The sequence below is a fragment of the Poecile atricapillus genome, chromosome 1, assembly GCF_030490865.1.
Source record: "Poecile atricapillus isolate bPoeAtr1 chromosome 1, bPoeAtr1.hap1, whole genome shotgun sequence".
NCBI lineage: Eukaryota > Metazoa > Chordata > Aves > Passeriformes > Paridae > Poecile > Poecile atricapillus.
In genome coordinates, this window is record NC_081249.1 from 73,684,380 (window position 1) to 73,706,458 (window position 22,079).

Below are 22,079 nucleotides of genomic sequence, written 5' to 3' on the forward strand. Positions count from 1 at the left end.
TGGTGGCTTGAGAAACACCTATAGCTAAACATTTGGTCTTCTAGGAATCAGAATCTCTCTCTATGGGAAATCTCAAAGGCTCTCTACCACAGGTCATTTGGGGAAAGTGTACGTGGAGGCAAAGCTGGGTTTTGTATGGAAGTGTTAACAACTTTGATGAGAATCTAAAAGATCTGTATTTAGATGAAAAAAAAATCCCATAAAAGCAGGATCTGCCCTCCCTTTCTTTACTGAGGATATAATGCACAAAAATACTACAATGATGAATAAGAGACAGTAACAATTTTTCAGTGCAGATAGATATGGAATACAATAACATTGCAGATCACTCCAGGACAGTCTGTGGTGAAGAAAAATACTTTGAAGACTTTTTGCCACTGCTTGATAGGTCATTTCTCCCTTTCCTAAGTGTCCTTTAAATTTCACATAAAAAGCATGTGCTCTGTCAGTTACTTTAATTTTCAGAGAACAAACAAATCACTGTACCCCCGACAACATTTTCTCCCCTCAAAAAAAGCAAGGATGAGCTTTTGATTGCAAGGATTAACAGAAATTTATGTCAGCTGCATGAAAACATACTACGAAAGACTCATTTTGCCATGCAGACAATATCTTATAAAATAAAGACACAGCATAAATGTTGTGGGAACACCATATAAAAAAAACCCATTAAATGTTGATTGGAACAGGAGCTCTTCATTTACACTGCTGTAAAAAATGCATGAAATGTAAACTAAGACAATGTAAGGGTTTGCCAACCTTTATTCATATTTTAAATATAAAGATGATTTGGGAAGATTTATTAACTATACAAGTTTGACCATTATTTGGATTCTCTGGTTGTCCATATTCACTGACTACCCAATTTCTTACTCTTAAGAAGGAGCAATGTCTTCTGTAAAACCACGTGCACTCAGAATGAGATTTTTGTGCTTGGAATACAACTTCAATGTTTCTGAGAGGTGTTCATTGCAGATACAGTGACTGTTTGCTTTACAGGCATTTCTAGTATGCTGAGTTTCATTGTATAGTCAATACATTGCCAATTTCATTCATACGATTTCATTGTATAGTCAATATTGCCAAGTAAGTCAGTGCAGCAAAAGCTAAATATTTTTTATTGTTTTATACTATTAGAGTGATATAAAAATAAAGTACCAGCATAATTTAATTTACAATAGGAAAAAAAAGCAGCCATATTATACTTGACCTAAAGTTGTCATCTATATACAGAAGTGTCTATTTAACTAACCCCATTAACCCAACCCCAAAAACCCCTTGATTCATTACACATCAGGTTCTCTGGTGTTTTCTTTCACTGTGGAATTGAAGTATAACCCCCCCTTTTGGAAATGTAGTTTAGCTGGTTACATCATGAGTCTTGGATTTTGGATCACCCATTCCACACAGTCATGTTACCACTATCAGATACAAGAGCCCAGGATTTTAGCAGATACACAACAGTGATGAATCTCATGTTTTAAGAACACAACACATCGAGTCTGCCCAATCAAAGTCCTTGTAGGTCACAAGGAACATCAAAGCAGTGCTTGGTGGTTTTAGACTGCAGGATGAACCTAAGCAGAACAAAAAATGTTTTTCAGTGACAGGTTATTGATAAAAAAAAACCCAAACCATCCACCAAATGCTAATATCTATAAGGCATCCTGATAAAAATTTTGTGAAATACCAGTTTGAAATGTTAAAACACTCAGTGCAAACAAACAGATTTCTTCTAAAAGCATGCTGGATCCTTCCAAGTCACACCCAGGGTTTCCATCCAGGAAAGAGACGGCTCAGATTTTTAGGGTCCATGGCCTGTTGTATGAGCAGGTTCACCTGGCCTCCCACACTGAGCACTGTTCCCTCCTCAACACCTTTCAGCTTCTCCTGCAGTCTCATCAGAACACGCTCAGCCACCTTGTTAAAACTCTGGTCATCACTGCTGGCAGAATAAAAAAATAAAAACGAGTGTTCTTGGTATGAATTCTGAACATCATGAACAACATCCAGTGAGAAAACAGTAAAGCAAGGCAACAGTGCAGCAGGAGGAGGGTAAGAAAAACATATTGCACCTGGCTTTTCTTTTAGGTTCTTGTGGATCAGTACCAAGTGTAGAGCTCATGTCAGCCTCATCCTCTGGCCTCTGCTGCAAATATAAAGCTTTCAAGGGGTTCATGGTCCAGTCGAAAAGAGGATCATAGAGCAGCACCTACACAGTAAATAAACTTCTTTATAATTTCAACTGTTAATTACAGCTAGTTCAGTGCCCTAGCATTGTTGGAAATGCTCACACAATATTAGGAGGGTGAGTGTTTAATTTTGATTTTCTTTTATTTTTTTTTAATCAATAGAATTGGGCTAAATTGCTTAGTAAATGATCCAACAACAAAGCTGCCTCTGATCACTTGCAGGTATTTGTGTTGTTCATACCTCACAAAGTTCTACCATCAGTCCCACCTCAGCAGTGAATAGGTAATTTTTTAATACACTGCTAGGCACTAAAGAAAATCATTAGTTCTTAATGCACCGTATAACCGGCTTTCAAAAATCAGTTTCATTCTCTTCTTTGCGACTTATGCAGAGAGGATTTAATTCAATCAGTATTACTCCGGCTGGGAATGTTGAACTATGGCTAGAGGCATGTAGATATTGAAGAGGGAGAACTGCCTGAAGGAAACAGTTCCCATAGTAAATGGGTTATAACTGGTCATAACTTTATCAAAGATTACATGAATTAATAAATCCAACCCATACCACTATGTTCTATTTCAGTACAAAAAACCCTGAATGAGTATTTGGTGCAGTGATGCATACAAAGACAAAAACAAGGAACTAAAGACATTCTGTCAGGTTACTGTCCAAAAGAATGAAAAAATCCTTACCTCTACAATAGTCAGTAAGGCTTCTTGAGAATTCCTCATAACAGCCATTGTTTTCTCACAGCATCTAGAAAGGTTTTTACAGTATTTTAGGTACTTGGTAAAATGAAATGGTATTTTTGTAATTTAAATAATGGATATTTGTACTCTACTTAAAGTTTAATTTCTAACATAGGAATAACCTCTGATGTTTTCACTTGGGGAAAAAAAAAAAAGATAAATTTAGACATGTAAAACCAAGAGAAGACTGTGTAGTTCACTGATTATTATTTCTCTGTGGAAAGGGATGATCTGTTTCACTGTCTGAAATATTCTGATATGCAGAATTAACCAGTGAGTTAACACTGCCTGTTAGGCTGTGCCACGACGGCAGAATTGCTTGGCTGGATGAGACAATATGCCAGGGGTGCTCTGGAACACATTGAAGAATCTTAGTAGGGTTGTTTTCCATGACATGATTCAGCAGATCCAGTAGCCAGACTATAAGCAAGTTCTGAAATCTCAATGACTTTTGATACATCAAGCTAAGCAAACTAAGCTCCTGGAAGGAATGCCAAGCTATCCTACAGGACAGGTACTCCTGTGAAAGGGGGATTGGGCATTCTGTCTCCCTCAGGATGAGAACACACACACACCCCAATTAACTGAATACACTCACAGCCAAGGACCTGCTTACCACTTACACCTGTACTGGTAAGTACAAATCAGGCTGGATGAGGCAGAAACAGCATCTGCAACAGTGCCTTTGATATTCTTATTTACTTCAGCTGGAGCCCAACAATTTATGTTTTTCTGTATCATGGTTTCAGAAGTAAAACTGAACTGTGAGTTTGACAGCATCATCTTTAGACAACAAGTGGCAGTGACTGCTCCTTCACAGGACAAAGGTGTACCAGGAACTACTCATTAACCCTAATTGCTGCCTTAGAAAGACAACACCTACACTATGTACTTTTGTAAAGACATGAAATTTGGGAGTTGCAAGTATTACTTCATGAACCTCTTCAAAGTCTGGAAAGAGAGAAAGGTCCTGCTTTTTAGAAATCCCTTGGGTCCTTCACAGAAGGATAGAGGTTGGCAGAAACTCAACTTATTTGGGATTCTTCTGTTTTGCAGTTCAGATCTATTATGGGATTTATATTTTGCACTTGCAAAGTAATATAAGACAGATGATCCAAAAGCAGAAAAATACTCCAAACTACTTACATAAAACTAAATAGAAATTACAAGTCAAAACAAATTGGTTTAAAGACATTTAACAGCTCCAAATATATAGTATAGTTCTGAAAGAATTACAGTTCTGAAGGGAAAAAACCCATTCTGAATCAACAGTTAGCTGTGGAGCTTTTGGAACCACTGAGCCCTCCCTGAATTCCACAAGAGGGTGACAATAACTCATTAGTAAGTGAACAATATGAAACACTGAGCAACAATGAACTTGCAGCTGGTTATATAAATATGAGCACAGGAGTTAAAGGTCAGCATTTAGGTTTGGGTGTTACCAGCAGAAATCTGAGTCCCCTCTCAAGCACCAGAACTATTTAATATGTAACAATAAAAATGCTGGAAGTACTCTGCTGCCTCCTCATCCCTGTGCAATACAGGAGCACTCACCTTCTGAAGACCCCCTCCACACCGGTGATACCCATTCCATCCACAATGTCCCTGGTTAACCTAAATGGAACAGTCTCTGGTGTGGGAAGGATTTTGCCTTGCTCAAAAGCAACCCCTAAATGAAAGGATAATAAAAGTATTTTAAAAAAAGTTAAAGTAAAGAAGAATTAAGGTTCTCTTGCTGTCCTCCTTACCCAGATCTATATGCACCAGTTCTGCCGTTTGTTCATCTATCAAGATATTCTGAACATGTCTGTCTCCAAGTCCAAGAATGTAGCCAACTGAAACAAAAATGTAAGTGCTGAAACTATGTCATAAAAACCACAGAAAGCCTAAAAAATATTATTGGTGTAACTGTAACAGGTGGAAAAAAATTGAAAGTGAGACTATTTCTTCCCCTATATATAGATATTGCCCGAGGAAAGAGTAAATGCCATTCCACAAATCCAAAAAGAAAATGTTGACTGAATGGAATTGCAAAAAGGTTACTCTCATACAGATGTGCATTGTTTTATCTACTCCACAGATTTCTTCCCCATTTCTAGCTGTGGATCAAAGTTTATCAAATAATATTGCAGCTTTAAAAACAATTAAAAGCAATGCATAATAAAATCAGGTTTTATCATTAATAACCCCCCAACAAAACAACTTTTGTCTAAGTCAGTTTTAGAAATCTCCAGTGATCCAAATTATAAGATCTTTCATGTAAGTCTATTTCAATGTTTTACTGTCCTTAAATGTAGAAAAACTCCAGACTACATTTCCCTTAATGTAATTTAAACCTGTTACTGTTTTTTATTAGCTGATGGACATGGACAGCAGTAGTATTTCCTACAGAAATCTTTCATCTGAATTGTACTAAACTGCAGATTTACTTTTTTTTTTCAGTAAAAAGGAGTGAGCAAACATGTTACCTTCTAAAATGGGATCTACTGCAACATATACAATCTACAAACAAATGTCTTCCAGAGACTCAGTACACAACTGAGTCAGCAAAAAAAAATCCACAGTATTTACATTTAAGTACTTCTTTTTCTTTATTATAACAGGAAAATAAAATGAAATATCCCAGAGCTTAAATAACCATTTCAGCCATGGATAATAATGCCAGTACTAAGGCATTAGAAGACCAAGCTTTTCAATTCACCTAAAGCATCAGAGGTTATATGTGAAATGAATAAATGTTAAACCAAAACAAGAGAACTAAAGTCAGGTAAAAAAAAAACCCAAACTACCAGAATCTAAGAAAACAAACCACTATATAAACAAAGAAACACAGAATTTCAGTCTTCCTTCTGAAGCAAAAATGGGGGTGTGGAGGAACAAATCATAAATCTTAATTACAAAAATAATGCTGATGTTCTTGCTGACCTCTTTTGCCCCCTACTATGCCTTTTCTAACATGTGACAAAAACAGGACAACCAGTATGTCTGAAATTGTATCAACTCTTTGGTTGTGTAACCTAAAAAGCCACTAAATAATTCAATACCTATAGAAGATGTAGCCACGCTGCGAGTGTATGCCAATCGTTTTTCAAACCACACAGCTGGGTCCAGGAATTTCTCCATGCAAAAATACCGGAACACAGGTTGAAAATGCTCACAGACTTCCATGAAGATTCTGTATTTCTCTTCAGAATGTTTCTTTTGGGCATCCTTTAAACACATAAGAAATGTTCTGCTCATGACTAACTGCCTCAGAAAGAAATTACCTCTTCCTTTTTTCTATCCACCTCCCCTCTATCAAATGCTGTTCTCACTTCTTTCTTTTCCTGTGCTAAGAATTATTGTCCTTTTTTTGCAGCAATTATTAATTATTAATGTACCTAACTATCTTGCCGTCTTGGTTTAGGGCAAATCTGGGAGAGAACTCCAAATAGGGTCCCTACAGGAAACAAATTAAAGCAGCCCCTCCCCAAACTGGTTTGGGAAAAGGACACTTTCTTACTGAACAATTTTATTTTTATACACAACTCAGGGGCTAAAAACCACGGGAAAAACCACTCCTATTTCCTTGACACAGCAAGTGACTGTATTTTATAGGCATGTGCAGGTAAATGGATCTTGTTGGGAGACACTTCCTTTCTTTGCACTCTGTTCTGATATCTCTGGTGGCCTCATGTCACTGTGAGAAAGTCATTCTCACTCATTCCCATGCAAAAAACTCTGCAAAGCCAAATTAAATATTCTTTTATCCTGTAACTATTAAAGCAATTGGGAAGGAAATAGACTCTTGCACAATCATGGGTATATAAAGTAACAGGTATATTTGTCTGCAATTTTGTAAACTTATGGTGAGGTGATCTGTGGAACTGAACTGAAAGTCTGTAAGTATTTATTCACTCCATGCCACTGGGCATAGTCATTATTAGATACACCAAAAGTATAGTACACAGTTCCCTGTAAATTCACTCCCCTCCCCACCCCCAGTAAATATTATGAATCAGCTTTTTTTAGGTGGGGGTTTAAAGTTATTTGAACTCACCAGCATAATTTTATGACACTGATTACTGGAGTAATCCTTTGGCCTGTATCTCTTGTGAGCTCCTTCTTCGGCATTGACAAGGAACTCTCCGATGGGAGTTGTTCCTGAGCACCACTCCAGAACTCCACTTCTCTGGGAAAGGGGAACCACCTGGAAAAGCAAAACAACAGAGGGCAGGTTATACCTGGGGGAGGGTTATACACACTGAACTATGAATACACACCCTGCAGAGCATGGGTGCACATTTGTGTTTGTTTAAAAAGACAAAGGAGGCCAAACCACGCAGCTGACCACAGTATCTCTTCTAAATACACACATACACATATATAAAAATCCATTCAAATTTTTTCTACTTAATAATTGCAATTTTTTTCCTGGCCCAGAGAACCCTCCACTAGACATGTCAGCACAACCTAATGTCTGTGCTGACAATCATTAAAACAGGGTAAACTTCCTGTTTCCTTCAATTTTCTTTTCTTATGGAAGTCTCTTTATCTCCTAATGCAACCCATTCTATTTTTCCTTGCTGTCACTCATTTTTACATGCATAGAAACCCGAGACTTTCTCGAAAATTATTGAAAAAATGGGACACTAACTCCATCTGAGAATTCTTAAAACCATGCTAGCAATTCAGATAAGGACCTTTAGAGATTCCAGAGTGCACATTTCTCATTTGTCAAAGACAAGAGCTTATACTTCAAAAGTACCTATCCAGAGGTCACCTTCACAGCAATTATTATAATCCCAAGTACATAAAAGAGAAGGAGGAAGGAAAAGCTCCTGTTTAAATACATTTCCCGCATTCAAAATACAAATTTATTGCAATTCTTATTTCCAATTCCAATTCCAGTATGATTTGGAATCGTATTCCAAAGTAAAAAAAAAATCTGTTCAAATTCTTCATGAAAGACCCTAGATGGGACTTCTGAATTAAATTGTAAGGAATACTGCAAGACTAGAATTAATTATTAATTAAGGTATATCACTGGGCAGATTAATGAGAATTCATGAACAAACTTGTATGGTCAAGTTTAATGACTAGCAACTTACAATTTAATAACAGTGTATTACCTAATTTATTTTCAATTAGAAGTTCATATAAGGAAATCTTTGAAGAGTATTTAAATATATATTTGGCATCAAGAAAATTATTTTAATGATTTGAAGAAATTAAATTGTAATAAATATATTGTTTATTCCATACCTTACGGTGCAGTAACTATTTTAATAGCACATAAATAAAAATACTTTTATATTGCTTTTGGTTTAAAAAGAGGAGAAGGGGGAATTATGCTTTATTCCTCTGCTGCCACAGATGTTCAGGGTTACCTTGTATCTTCGGATATTTAATTTCCTCTTTCGTGTTTCAGTGTTTTGCTGGAGCAATGTATTGCACATCTGGAAAACTTGTTGCATGACAGCATCTTGTCTCAGGTCATCACGCCCCTTCAGCATAAACAGAAAAAGCAGTTAAAAAACTCTTCTCTGCATCCGTTTCTTGCTCAGCAGGTAAAAATATTATTTTAAAAAATCACACAAAACACAAGTTACTTTTCCACAATAATCACTTGCAATAAAATGTAATTAGAAGTTGTTTTTTCTCTGTATTTGGTTTTCTATTAGTGTTCAGCTGCTTAAACAGAACCATCACTAACTTAAATTATCACCTTTCCCCTTTTTTTTTTTGGCAGATGTTATTTGATTCAGGTTTCAATCAACCTACATGTCTTATGGTTCTCTTTTTAAAAACAGGTGTTTCATTCACCATTATTTAGCAACCCAACACACAGTTGAAGCACCATCAGTTGGCACTGCAGTTCTGATTGCTGGATGCAGATCTAGTGATTCATGCTTCTCTTTAAAGCTTTCAAAACTAACCCATACTTAGCAGCAAAACAGAATTCTCCCAGCGACTGCCCAAAGTTTGCACTCAAAGAGAGAATGAAATCAGCTGTGTCTAAGGAGAAAAAAATTTTTTTAGAGATTTTTACTTCTATGGGCATGCTTTTGATTATCTCTGAATTGCAAATACTTTTTTATATGGGGAAGAAGAAAGGAGATGTTTGTAACACAGTATGTTGATGGTTTTTATTTACAGTACACTTCATGTCACCAGCTAAGACATGACCAGGCAAATCTGGTAGTTGTCAGGTACGCTACTGGATATTAATTACATGCACTGCTGAAAAATAATGACAAACGTATTTAATATAATTACTTATTATTTATATTATACTCATTATTAATGCTTTGTGATTTCATTTATTAAAGCATCCCTCAACTGAGAAAACTGACAGTGAAGTGTGGAAAGTCTGCTCATGATACAGAAATGATACATGAGAAAACTGACAGGAGAACTTAAAAAAAAATTCCAGCATGCCAAGTCTTTGATACGCCATTACAAATGACAGAACCCACCTTAACCAGCTGCCTCCTTTCTTTACCATCTGATCCTACACAATCAATTATTTTAGGCAGATTCATGCCTCCCGCTAAACGAAATTCTTGCTTGAAAGAACTTATTGTGACCAAATTTTCATATTGTCCTGTGGGATCCACCTGAAATTAAAAATACAGTTAAAATGAATGTAAATATTACCTCCATTTCACACAGACAAAGCGGTAGTAAGTTGTTTGCAAACCTCATTAGCAGACTATATGCTAAATACTAATATGAGCACTCCATCACCTACAAGGATAATACCACGAAGGCTATGAAAATATGCTGAGCAAAGGATTTTTTTTTATTTCTCCTTGTTTGCCTCATTGGCAGAGGTGCTGCAGACTTCCACTAAACAAGCTGTGACACAATGGTAGCCTGTCCCAGCTAGCACTGTCCCAGGAAACTGCTCGCATATGGCAGGGGAGCATTAGGCTTAGACTAGGCTGCAAATGGACCCAATCTACAATCCCAAACCTTCTGCAGGGTACAGGATCTGTACCTCAGCCACCTCCTGCATCCTCATGCCCCAGAGCAGCCCTGCTCAGCCACCTCTAAGGAAACGCTGCTCCAAGAGGCTACATCACAGACCTGCAGCCATTTCAGTCAGTCTGTACTGAAGGAGAAGACAGGCAAAGGAAAGAACAATCCAGTTGCATAAAGGAGTCTGTGGCCCTACAGCTGGAGCCCTACAAACATGGGTACCAACTTCTGGCCTCTGAAGTCAAACACCTTAAAGCATTCCCTTGACTTATTCAGCTTCATAGACGTAGCCTGAGGGATTTCACCATGAGGAATTCTGGCTTTGCAACATTTAAATTCAGATGCTGGCCCAAAAGCAACTCCTGAAACTGTGCAGTTTCCCAGGTGGAGTGTGTGGTATCAGAAGGCGAGTGCGTGTGCATCCATCCAGTCAACTGCTTATGCCAATGGGACTGGATTATTCCCCATTACTGAATAGTAAAAGCACAGGAATAACAGAAGAGGCACACCTATTGATTCTCACACCTTTTGTGACATTCAGTGCCTCCCTGAAACCCTGAGCTAGCACCTATAACATAGGAGATTCACAAATCCCCTGTGTTAGGTAGTTCACTATGATACCACCTTTTGATAATGAGAGACTACTCAGAGGTAACAGTGGCAAAGCTGTCTTTGTACAATAAACAACTATGCAGCACACATAACATTTGGGATCAAGGTCTTCTAAGGAAACCATCTCACCCTGCACCTCCCACGTGAAAGTATCACCACAGGTGGACCTGCAAAAGCTGTGGAAATTGGATGAAGAGATGACTGCCATTACAAAAGCCTGAGGATGATTCTATGATTCTATGATGATAGTATTATAGTGTTTATTTTTTCAACTTCAGTCACCTTAATTTCCATGGTAGGAACAGGAACATCCTCCAAGTTCTTCAGTTTAATAATTGGCTGGTCAGCTGGAATACTTATTCCTTCTGTAATTAAGAGGGAATAATATTTTTAAATTCAGAGCTATAAAAACACACCTGAATTGACAAAACCCAGCTTACATTACTTTTGAGACCCAAAACCTCACTGCATACTTTTATTGAGCTGATGAAGATGACGACAGGACAACTGGTGATTTCTGGAGTTTCATACTAAGAATCTGAGCCCTACAGTGCAAGTAATTACTATGACTTTTAATTCAGACTATATTTTGCATCTGTCAAAAATAGAACACAATGCTAGTACCTCTTTAAATATCAGTATTTAAAAATACACTTTTTAATCTGAGAAAATAAAACCTATCTTCGTTATTAAAACAAAAACTAGTTTTCCCAAGACTTACTTCTTTGAGATTTCCATGGAGTAGAATCTAAATTTGCTAATGTGATGTAAGCATCACAAAGTGCCTCGATGTCTCTAACCATAGGAGCTCTTCTTTTCCTTACAATATTCATTATAGTGCTAGCAGCTTCCATTCTGTCCTAAAAAACCCAATGGAATACAAACATCAGATCTAGTAAACTACACATTTTAATATTAAAGATGCATCATAACATGCAGTCAATTTAAGTACAATTGAGATATGTCCTATGAAAACAGAGCAAACTGTAGCAATGGGCAGCCCTTTGTGACATGACCTGAAATAATTATAAGAAAAAAATTCCGTGCTGTCAAATCTGAGATAATAAGTAATGTAAAATATTCCTGGGGATGGAGGGGGAACAAACCTGACCAGGAAAAGTGCAAAAAGCATGCAAAAATACTTCAGAAATTAGGACAGACAGGTTTTTAGACATTCTTCCACCATCTGCCTGCTTCTGTTATTTCGTCCCAGCAGAAGAAAAAAATCTCGTTTGCAAAAGACAGAAACCTGTCCATGTATTCCTCCTCGGCCTGACTCTGACAGACTTAGTGTAGCATAATCCCACTATTATGGGGGGATCACAAAACAACAACAGATGTGAGAGAAAGACAAAAAAAAAAGCCACATAAAAACGTGGTGAAAAACTGTATTGGGTAAGAGGACAGTGACAACCAGCCATGTCAGGCCTACAATGATGGGGGAAAGAAGGGGCAATACTTCAGATGTGGGATGATTCCAAAGACAGGTTAAACAGAAATTAAGCAAAAACAGCATTAACATGAAACCACAGTTAAGTATTACCTATCAGCATGGCTTTTAACACATCAAGGACCAAAAGATACTCTGCACAAGGCAAATTGCTTGGAAATTGTTGGAACACATTACCACTCAAAGCAGAAAAAATACCCAATTCAGTATGCACTTGCAACAATAAAGCCACTCAAGTCTTTCTTGCATCTAAAGTTTCTTTTACAGAATTACACATCAGGGACTTTTATCACAAGGGTCTGCAATAATCAGGGCTATTTGTGGCACAAAATGTTAACTGTATTTTGTTTAACCCTGTAATGATTTTTTTCAATAATAATTACCTATGTATGCACAAAAGGGGGCTTTTAATTATTAGAAGTACTGTTTCCCTCCTACTGCTTCTTAACAAAAATCTGCTAATGAGCTCTATACTAAAATACCCCTTTACATGTTTTGGGTTTTTTTCATCTTTTAACAAAGTTAAAAGACTGAATGTGATTAGTAGAAGTTCTTGTAGTCACCACATCAAGCTGGGAGATTTCTTTTGGTGCATTTTTAATTAACTTATTTCTTCTTATTGCATCTGGTTTTGTGAGGAGCTCATCTTTGTTAGCATTAGCCAAAGCTAATATAATAAACAAAGTATGATGCGGATGATCCAGTGAAATTCGAGACATTAACTGCGAACAGAAGAAAAAGATCCCATTATTGAAAATGGTACAGAAGAAAAAAAAAACAATAGTTAATTCACATTATTATTTCTTTTGAACATCTAAGGTTCCTAAAATAAAATAAAATGTAATGCTTAGACAGTACTTTCAAAACTGAAAAAACATTCAAAATGTATTTCTATAGCTGCATAAGACTGCTCTTATACTACAAGAAAATCAATTAGGTAGAAATGCAAAAATCCCCAATCCTCTTCCCCCACCATACTGATTTGGCATCACTCATTTTTAATACACCCCTATCACCAACATCACTTGTTCAGCTGTAACTGCTCAGAGGAAGGTGGATATTATTTAGAAGCAGGCACTACCAAGCCAATCAAGATATCTTTAGAACTGAAGAACAAAAATTACATTATTCAAAACTTCGTGAAATCCTAAACCACCCATCATCTTAGTTCCCATCCGAGCAGCCAGCTGGTACATCAGAGGCAAGAACTTGTATGAAGGGATCTTCTGTGCATTTTTCTGTAGGAGAGAAAAACTCAGTTAGAGAGCTCTACTGAACACCTAACAGAAACTGTAATCATCATCACCATCATCATCATCATCATCATCATTATCATCATGGCTTCTCATAGGAGTACTATTTTCTATTCTACCTTTCATGGCTTTTCACCTGAAAGTATATACAATATAAACAAGAATATTGTACCTAAGTATGTTGAAGATTGGTGGATTCCAAGATATGTGAAGAACAAGGTGACCACAGTAAACAATCATATGTTTAATCATACAGACTTTTATGATCAAATTAAAATGCTAATTAATGTTAAATTAAAATGCATTGAGAACTACTGATAAAAACCTAATTGATAAGCAGTGACAACTGAAAAAAAGCAGGTTTTCAGGAAAAGTTAAGGAGCTACATCATTCATCTTCTAGAAATACAGGAGAAGGAGAAGAAAGATGGATATTTATTTGTCAAAGCATAAGGAAGAAAATGGTGCAAATGTATACCTTCATCATTTCATTGACTCTATCAACTCCAGAATTTTCAAGCCACAGGGAGCAGAGCCGGAATATCCACATATCATGTTCTTCTCCACTTAGCAAACAGCTGATGTAGTTCTCTACTGCTTTACACAAGAAGCGTTTACGATCCTCGGTCAGGGCCTGCATTGCCCCTTCATCCAACTCAAGTTCTCGCTGAACCTTCACTGTGTATCTATACGAACAGATGTCATGTTTAAACAACGAATTATTTCTTAATGAACTTACAGCAAGGCCTTCCCTAGGTTTCTCACTTACTAATTTAACATTTTTTAAGTTGTTTTGTATGTACAAGAACAGTAAAATAAACAAATAAGAAACTGTATTGTGGGAGCCAGTCCCCTGCTGTATGTGCACACAGACCCACTGCTCTAAATAAACTTCCTGTTTTCTGTCTTCTTAATTTAATCTCAATGTTGGTATAAACCTGAATATGCAGTATTCAAAATATTTGTGTAAAGACTTCAGTTTCCAGCAGCAGTTTATCCTTTTTTGCTCACTTGCAGTTCCTCTTACTATATCCTTAAGAATTCTGTATTAAATTTAATTCTACTCTCTCACTAAACGTGTAATAGAGAAAAATCCCAATTCATTTATTTATACTATGTAACATTTTTGTCAAATAAACTGAATAGATCCAGTGAATAAACATGAATTCCAGGCCATGATCATCCATACTGTGTCCTTGGCTTAGTTTTAGCCTATACACTATCCATCACATGCCTACACCATGTCCAGGCACAGTTGAGAACATTCACAACAAGCACTATGGATCTGGCCACTGCTTTGTGGAGAAGAGAAAATGCAGCTGTAGAGAGGTGACCCACTGTTGTTACTCAGTCTCCATTTGAATGCACACCTGTTGAGCTGAACTCTACGCTCCCTGATGAGACCGACCTCCTCCTTGGCCTTCTTCAGCAATGCCTGCTTATTTTCAAACTCGGAGGATTTCATGTAATTCTCAATTCGCTGGTACTGATTATCAGAAAAACGAGCCAAGGAGAGGAAAGCCTTCATCTTTCCTTTCTTCAGCTCATCACTGCTGTCTCCACTGTGCCTTGCAACAACTTCCACTGCCTAAGGGAGAAATTACAATAATGGTAAGATCAATAATCAGATTAATAGTGTTGCGCAACTTGATGAAACTCTATTATCACAGAAAAAACAGAATGCTTGAGGCTGGAAAGGACATGGGGAGCTCATCTTGTTCAACTCCCTCTCTGCTCAGGCAGGGTCATCTGCTTGAATAGATTATTGAGTATTGCCTGTGATGGAATAAATATGCATATAAAATAAATATAACAGGTTGAATATTTTTCTCCTAAGTGAATTTAATCTTTGAGAAACGTTTCACTGCAAATAGTTAAAAAAGATTATCCTGTATGACACTATCCTGACACTAATAGCCATATCCTGTATGGCTATTAAAGCCATACAGGAATATTCCATGCTTATCTATCTTTTACAGTAGCAAGGCACAAAGTTTTAAAACAGTCTTACAGCTTTATATCACAAGATGGTGAGAAAAAAATGGAAGGCAGTCCAGAAAGTGCCAAAAGTAAAGGAAATTATATATGAAAATCATGGATTCAAATCATCAGAGTGAAGAAAGCATATAGATAGCAACAGAGAAAGGCAGCTATGTTGAGTTTCACAAATTAGCATAAAATAAAGAAATGCTGAGTGGACAAATATTAATACAAACATTTCTATTACTGGCTCAGTTTAAAACAAAAAAATTACAGTACTTTGAAACACTAGAACAAGACGTTGCAGCATCTCAGGGGTGACCTTATCACTGTTTACAGCTCCCTGAAAGGAGGTTGTAGCCAGGTGGGGGGGGGTCAAGCTCTTCTCTCACATAACAAGAGGTAGGACAAGAGGACGTAACCTTAATCTTAAGCTGCACCAGGGGAAGCTCAGGTTGGACATTAGGAAGAATTTCTTCACAGAAAGGTTAGTCAGACACTGGAGTGGGATGCCCAGGGAGGTGCTGGAGTCACCATCCGTGGTGGTGTTTAAGGAAAGACTGGATGTGGCACTCAGTGCCATCATCTGGTGGTGTTGGGTCACAGGCTGGACTCAGTGATCTCAGAGGTGTTTTCCAATCTGATTCTGTGAAACATAATGACTGTACCAAAAAGCTGGTGCATGCATAATTTGTCCTGAGAAGGAAGAGGTAGGGATAGGGAACAGAAAAAGGAAACTAGACTAGTAGTTGTAATCACTGCACTTCTAGGCCAATAAAAGACATTTCACTGCAATTTCTACAAAACCATATTCTGAACATTTAAGAAGATTACAGTGTTACACAATACAATGTGAAACCATGTTTTCAATACATAAAAATAAAGACTGCACGGAAAAATCTACTTGACATTTTAACACTGTATTTTAACACAGCACTGTCTCAAAGATTGTATGATTCAAAGGCTGGATGCACCTTTTCTAAGTATTTCTGCATGATGACTGTAGGGTTTTCCAAGCATGTTTCTGCTAACCATGTTCCGCAGAGCCTCAGGCACTCTGTATACATCAATTTCAGGTGAGGATCATTCTCCACCTTTGAGAAAGCAAGTTTTGGGAAAAAAAAAAATTAGAGAGGGAGGCATGAAACAAAAACATCTTTTACATATGAGGAAGGAAATTCCTAAAGCTTTCAAACCCTGAATAGAATTCAGTCACTGAGGCCTATTCCACATAATGCATATACATTTTCCATCCAGATCTACAGTAGTCAATGGCCTTAAATCACATTCACATTCTATGTAAGGTTAAAGGAGAGTGCACATTTTAAAATATCTGATAGTTTGAACACTCAAAAGCAGAATAAACCAATGAAAAAATGTAATAAAAATTTTAAAAATTCACAGCATGTTTTCAGAATTGTATTTTATAATATCTCCATTTAGTCTGAAGTACTAGAGATAACAGAGAACTGCATAGGTAACAGTCAGGAACCACAATAACCATGTGTGGTCATCAAATTCTTCAGACAGACTTCTGTTTTGAGAAGATTTTGGAGCAGGTTTCCAAAGAACTTTTCTCCAGATTGGATGTTCAGCTTTAGCTGTAGAGCAGAATAAATTTGCAAAATGCTTCTAATATAGGGTATATATTAAAGACCATGTGACCAAGATGGCAACATTGACTGTGAAAGATGTATGTAAACATCATACACTGTGAGAACACAAATTCTTCTAAAATGGACAGGGTAAATGTAAGGAAGGACAAAACCTTTGGAGGGCCTCTTTAACTGATTCATGGAGAGATTACAAAAATCAGAAGAGCAGCAACTCTTCATTTTGCCCTGGAATGTATAGAGAACTTGGCCCAAAATAATTCAGCTTTTCTGAGGTGTGATATTCCTTAAGAACATACATGGATTCAAAGCAAATGTTTTATCCTCCAGAAATTCTCAAAGAATGTCATCACAGGTAAATGTAGAGGTATGGACATAAAAGCATTTTTACCACAGTGGTACAAAATTAAGTTCTAGTCAAGTATTTGCACACCATATTTGAACAAAACATCATCCTGAGGGACCTGTAAAGGCTGGATTGATGGGCCAAGGCCAACTGTATGAGGTTCAATAATGTAAGTGCGAGGCCACAAGAACTGCAGGCAGTGACTGGAAAGCTGCCTGGTGGAAAAGGCCCTGGGGGTGCTGGTGACAGCAGCTGAACATGATCCAGCAGTGCCCAGGTGGCCAAGAAGGCCGATGGCATCCTGGCCTGGATCAGCAGTGGTGTGGCCAGCAGGAGCAGGGCAGTGACCGTCCCCCTGGACTCGGCACTGCTGAGGCCACACCTCAAATGCTGTGCTCAGTTCTGGGCCCCTCAGTGCAAGAAAGACATTGAGGGGCTGGAGCGTGTCCAGAGAAGGGCAGCGGAGCTGGGGAAGGGTCTGGGGCACAAGTGCTGTGAGGAGCAGCTGAGGGAGCTGGGGGTGTTTAGCCTGGAGAAAAGGAGCCTCAGGGGGGACCTCATCACTCTCTGGAACTGCCTGAAAGGAGGGTGCAGCCAGGTGGGGGCTAGTCTGTTCTCTAAGGCTACAAGCAGTAGGAGAAGAGGAAATGGCCTCAAATTGCACCAGGGGAGGTTTAGACTGGATATTAATTGTTGCCGCTGAAGATTAATAGATCACACGGACACAGGTCGAGGTGTGGTGAAGGAAAGAGAGAGGTTTATTTTTCCCTCCCAGGATTTATAGGCTTCTGACCACGGCCAAGGATTGGATGGTCAGGATAACACTTTCTCACTGCACTGGCCATGAGAGATGTCCATCACAAGACGTGTAACAGAAAGAATGTACACATATCTATGTTTATAGTTACTGTCCTGGGAAGGTCTTTAGAAAACCATGTCAGCAAGCTCAGAAGCTGAGTTTTCAGGGCGACAATTAATCACTAAAAGTATTGTCAAGCATTGGAACAGGCTGCCCAAGGAAGTAATGGAGTCACCATCCCTATTTAAAAGGGATTTGAAAGATGTGTACATGTGGTGCTTAGGGATATGGTTTATTGTTGGACTATGAATAGTGAATTATTACATTTTCCAATCTTACAGACTCATTTTGAAAACCCCTAACAAGATTTGCTAACACAGGTTTTTTTGCTTTCAGACATTTTGAAAGTACAAACCAGATTTAGTATTTAATACTGCAGATGGGCTTTTAATTTTCTTCTATGGGAAAACTTCCACTGAAAGTGGAACTAAGATCTTAAATAATTTAATTCCCATTAAATTTATACATTATGAAACACATACCTGAAACCAATCTGCATCTAATTTTTTAATCATCGTTTTAAGTATATTTAGCGCAAGACTCTCTTCCTTTTTAGCCCAGAAAACCTGAGCTTCCTCAAGCTGCCATTCAGAAACTCCATTTCCATTTGGATTATGTTGTTTGATTTGAAACATAGCTCTTTCTGGAAGCTGAAATTGAAAAAATAATCATGAACAATTCTTTAAGTATAATATCTGTATCTCATAGCAAGTCTTGTTTTCAGATTCAATTTCCATTTTCTCTATTTGTGCAGCATAGTCTGCCCATGCAATCCTAAGAATTTATTTGTAGCAAAGATATGAATTTTTCTATATACTTGTAGAAAATCCTGATTTCCAACAAAAATAGACTGGAATCAAACTCACAAACTCTAAAAGTATTTATGTTTAACATTTTAAATTGGAGGTAGAGAAATTCTATAATCAGTACCTACTGAATTAATGGATTTATGGCTTAGCAATTATTATTACATGAATCACATACATTATTACAGACCACAGAAAAATAATTTTTAAAATGGCACCACCATACACTAATTCTTTTGCATGCCTACATCTTCACACATATCACTGGTAAAGTACCATCCTCACTACTAAGTATCACTATGACAGCACAAGGAGCAAACGATGCTTTTAACAAACTTGAGGCTCTTACAGGACACTGCCACAGAGTTGGTGGCTGGGAAGGCATGAGATGAAAACATCTGAAATCATTCTCCCAAACAGCTTCAAGGGCACTGAGTAAAGTGCCTCTGCAAATTCAGGAAATCAAAGACAGCTGTTCTATTGATTTCATCATTATTCATAAAAATACTTAGAGCCTTCCTGAAATCAAAGTTTCGTTTAGTTTCACAAATGTGAAGTGTTAAACACCTTTTCAGGTTCTGTATTTAGCTGGAATTGTTTTCTGTAGAGGTTCTTGGAGGATACTGTTATTCTGTAACTCTTTTTGAGTTACTCATCCAGATGCACCACCTAGAACAAGCCAAGGCTGACTCTGGACCTAAAATGCATCAGCAACTGAAAAAAACACTGATACTGCAAATACCAGTAAGTCATTCACAGAAAGAGATTTACTACAGTGCATTGGTGTTTCTAGAGCATGAAACTTTGAACACAACACTAAATACAGAAAAGCAATGAAATTATCTCTGCAGTTTTACTCTGGAACACTATAACACATGATGCAAGTGAAAGCTGGATATGTAAAACTGCACCAAAATGAGAAACAGAGCTAGAAGAGCATTTTTTACTAAAAATGTCGTTTTTGTATTATCTACCTCATTCAGTGGCTTACACTTGTGAACAAAATTCTAAAAATATGCCCATAAATAGAATTTATTAATAAATTCTACATCATTTAAGTCTCAATTAATTGATTTATTGAATAAACTTAGAATACAGTTAATCATTAGTACTCTTAAAAATGAAGTTCTTTTATAAACTAAATAAACTAAATGTCTGTTCCTGATTTTTCCTGACATTTGTTACCTGAGTGTTTTTAGCAGTTCTTGCCAATCTAGAGAGCTCCACTAGATGCTTGGTCAGGAGGTCTTTAATACATTCTCTTTTGGTATTTTCATTCTCCTTTTCAAGTAAGATTTCCAAAATTACAGTGCGCAGAGCCATGACAGGTTCCTGGAAATGGAAGTCACTGTCTTTGAGAAGCTGGGACTGTCTCTGCCATTTCAAATAAACATCATTCAGTTGTTGAGTAGTAACAGATCTGCAATTGTTCCCAGAAGAAAAAAGGCTTGTTATTAATTTTCACTGAATAGCAGTGAAACTCAAGATGAATAAAAAGTAAGCTGCTGAGAAAGTTCAAAATCTACACTTCAAGAAATAGTCATAAAACCCCTACAATGGTTACCATATGAAGACTAAACTGGAAGCCTTCCAGTTTTAAAAACATGAAGTACAACACTCAGGTGAACTATTCCTCTGTAAGAATTCTTGATTACGCACCAAAAACATGTGTTCCTTTGGCAAGGGGAATCACACTCAAACACAGGGCTCCTGAAGAAACTGTAGGGTGACAATTAGCTACTAACTGATACTATAGCAGAAAAAATTCACTTTTAATAGCACTATGGAGATAAATACCTTCCTGTGATTAAAAACAATCTTAAGAATTTAGGAAGAATATTAATAGTAACAGAGGTCCAAGAAGAAAATTATTCAAACTGAAACAGCTTTCAGTAAAGCTATGTATGTCTTTATGGAAATGGAAAACATTTTTAGAAAAGAAACTAGAAGAGGAGGATTCAGTTATTTGAGTAAACCAGAAGCTAGGAGATATGACTGCTACCTTGGAGTATGAGGGAACTCAGTATAAAGGAAAGAAAACAGTTATTTAAAACGCTGTATGGGCATGATATCAAATAACTCAAATTAGACTGCAAATAAAGCCAGCCTGGAAATAAAAGAGAATCTAAAATTGTCTTCATGTAGTGAAGCTAAAATCCTTATCATTTTCAGAATCAAGTTTGAGAAGTTGATGAATAATATCTGTTGAGGTAATTTTAAGTTTTGTGTTATGCTTGATCACTAAAAATCCTGAAAACTGAGGAAGTGGTATGAAACAATCTTAAGAAATCACCTGGAGAACAGCAGACCTGCATTTTCCAGTTCTCCAATTAGCTGTAGTCTGCAAAGGGTTGGATATAATGAATAAACAGACTCAAGACTCCCCTTGCACAGCTCTTTTACTTCATTCACTCTGTGGATTTGACAGAAAAATAGATTATTTTATTTAATATCTGCAAGTAATTTAAAGAATCCATAACATAGTTTCCATACAGTGAACAGAACTTAGAAAGCAAAACTCTTCACTCTAGAGTTACTTTGTATTACCACTAAAATTAAAAAAAATTGTCAGTAAATGAAAGCACAGTAAGCACACAGAAATTCCAAAATCTACGTGACAGCTCAGCTAAAGAAGAGCACTCAGCATTGGAATCCACTTCAGCGGTCCACAAAGAAATGAATGTGTATAGGAAATGTATCTTCAATTAGCACACAAATTACATATGCACCGATGACAAACTGAAATTAAAAAACTTAGAGCTGCAGTCTGGAAGTAGTTTTTATTCTATGCATGAGTCTTTATTTGGGCCCATAAAACCCCAAGATAATCTTTCATACATAGCCTGTGACTACAAACACACACATCATCTCTCTCTCTAACATCACAGTATCTGCATACAATTTGTTACCTGGCATCTTTGAGACTGTCATGGAAAGCAGAGAATTCCTTATCTCGTAAAGACTGAAGAGCATCATACAATGATTCATGGTACCCTCGACTTCCTACTTCATCTCTAACAAATAAAACAAGAGTTAACATAGAATAAAATTAAAACCATTATTTCTTTATAAAAAGTCAATTTTGTCTTTGTGACAAATATTTTTAGTTGTACATTTTCTGCAGTTGGATAGGTTGCTGTTTTGCATGATAAAAATAATTCTCATGCTTTACATTTTAAATTAATTTACTGTTTTATAAATTCACGCTGTTCTTGAATCTTGGATCTTGTTCTAGCTCACCTATATGAAGTTTGTT

General features: G+C 37.1%; 1 protein-coding gene across 5 annotated transcripts in view; it reads right to left on the bottom strand.

The window, feature by feature from the left end:
- Positions 1 to 220: 220 nt before the first annotated feature.
- The window catches only part of ATM (ATM serine/threonine kinase), a 55,273-nt gene continuing 33,414 nt past the window's right edge, over positions 221 to 22,079 (bottom strand). For 4 of the 5 annotated variants that reach the window (XM_058858527.1, XM_058858441.1, XM_058858616.1 and 1 more), the window contains 20 exons: positions 21,733 to 21,837; positions 21,117 to 21,236; positions 20,009 to 20,243; positions 18,500 to 18,667; positions 16,174 to 16,293; positions 14,590 to 14,807; positions 13,698 to 13,905; positions 13,092 to 13,205; positions 12,531 to 12,689; positions 11,239 to 11,377; positions 10,800 to 10,882; positions 9,401 to 9,541; positions 8,312 to 8,428; positions 6,982 to 7,131; positions 5,987 to 6,152; positions 4,691 to 4,777; positions 4,497 to 4,611; positions 2,886 to 2,949; positions 2,076 to 2,212; positions 221 to 1,945 (listed from right to left, as the gene is read on the bottom strand). In XM_058858527.1, the coding sequence (XP_058714510.1) occupies positions 1,762 to 1,945; positions 2,076 to 2,212; positions 2,886 to 2,949; positions 4,497 to 4,611; positions 4,691 to 4,777; positions 5,987 to 6,152; positions 6,982 to 7,131; positions 8,312 to 8,428; positions 9,401 to 9,541; positions 10,800 to 10,882; positions 11,239 to 11,377; positions 12,531 to 12,689; positions 13,092 to 13,205; positions 13,698 to 13,905; positions 14,590 to 14,807; positions 16,174 to 16,293; positions 18,500 to 18,667; positions 20,009 to 20,243; positions 21,117 to 21,236; positions 21,733 to 21,837 (2,830 nt within the window). In that variant the 3' untranslated portion in view covers positions 221 to 1,761. The remainder of the gene's footprint in view (positions 1,946 to 2,075; positions 2,213 to 2,885; positions 2,950 to 4,496; positions 4,612 to 4,690; positions 4,778 to 5,986; positions 6,153 to 6,981; positions 7,132 to 8,311; positions 8,429 to 9,400; positions 9,542 to 10,799; positions 10,883 to 11,238; positions 11,378 to 12,530; positions 12,690 to 13,091; positions 13,206 to 13,697; positions 13,906 to 14,589; positions 14,808 to 16,173; positions 16,294 to 18,499; positions 18,668 to 20,008; positions 20,244 to 21,116; positions 21,237 to 21,732; positions 21,838 to 22,079) is intronic. The other variant, XM_058858792.1, reaches the window with a different exon arrangement.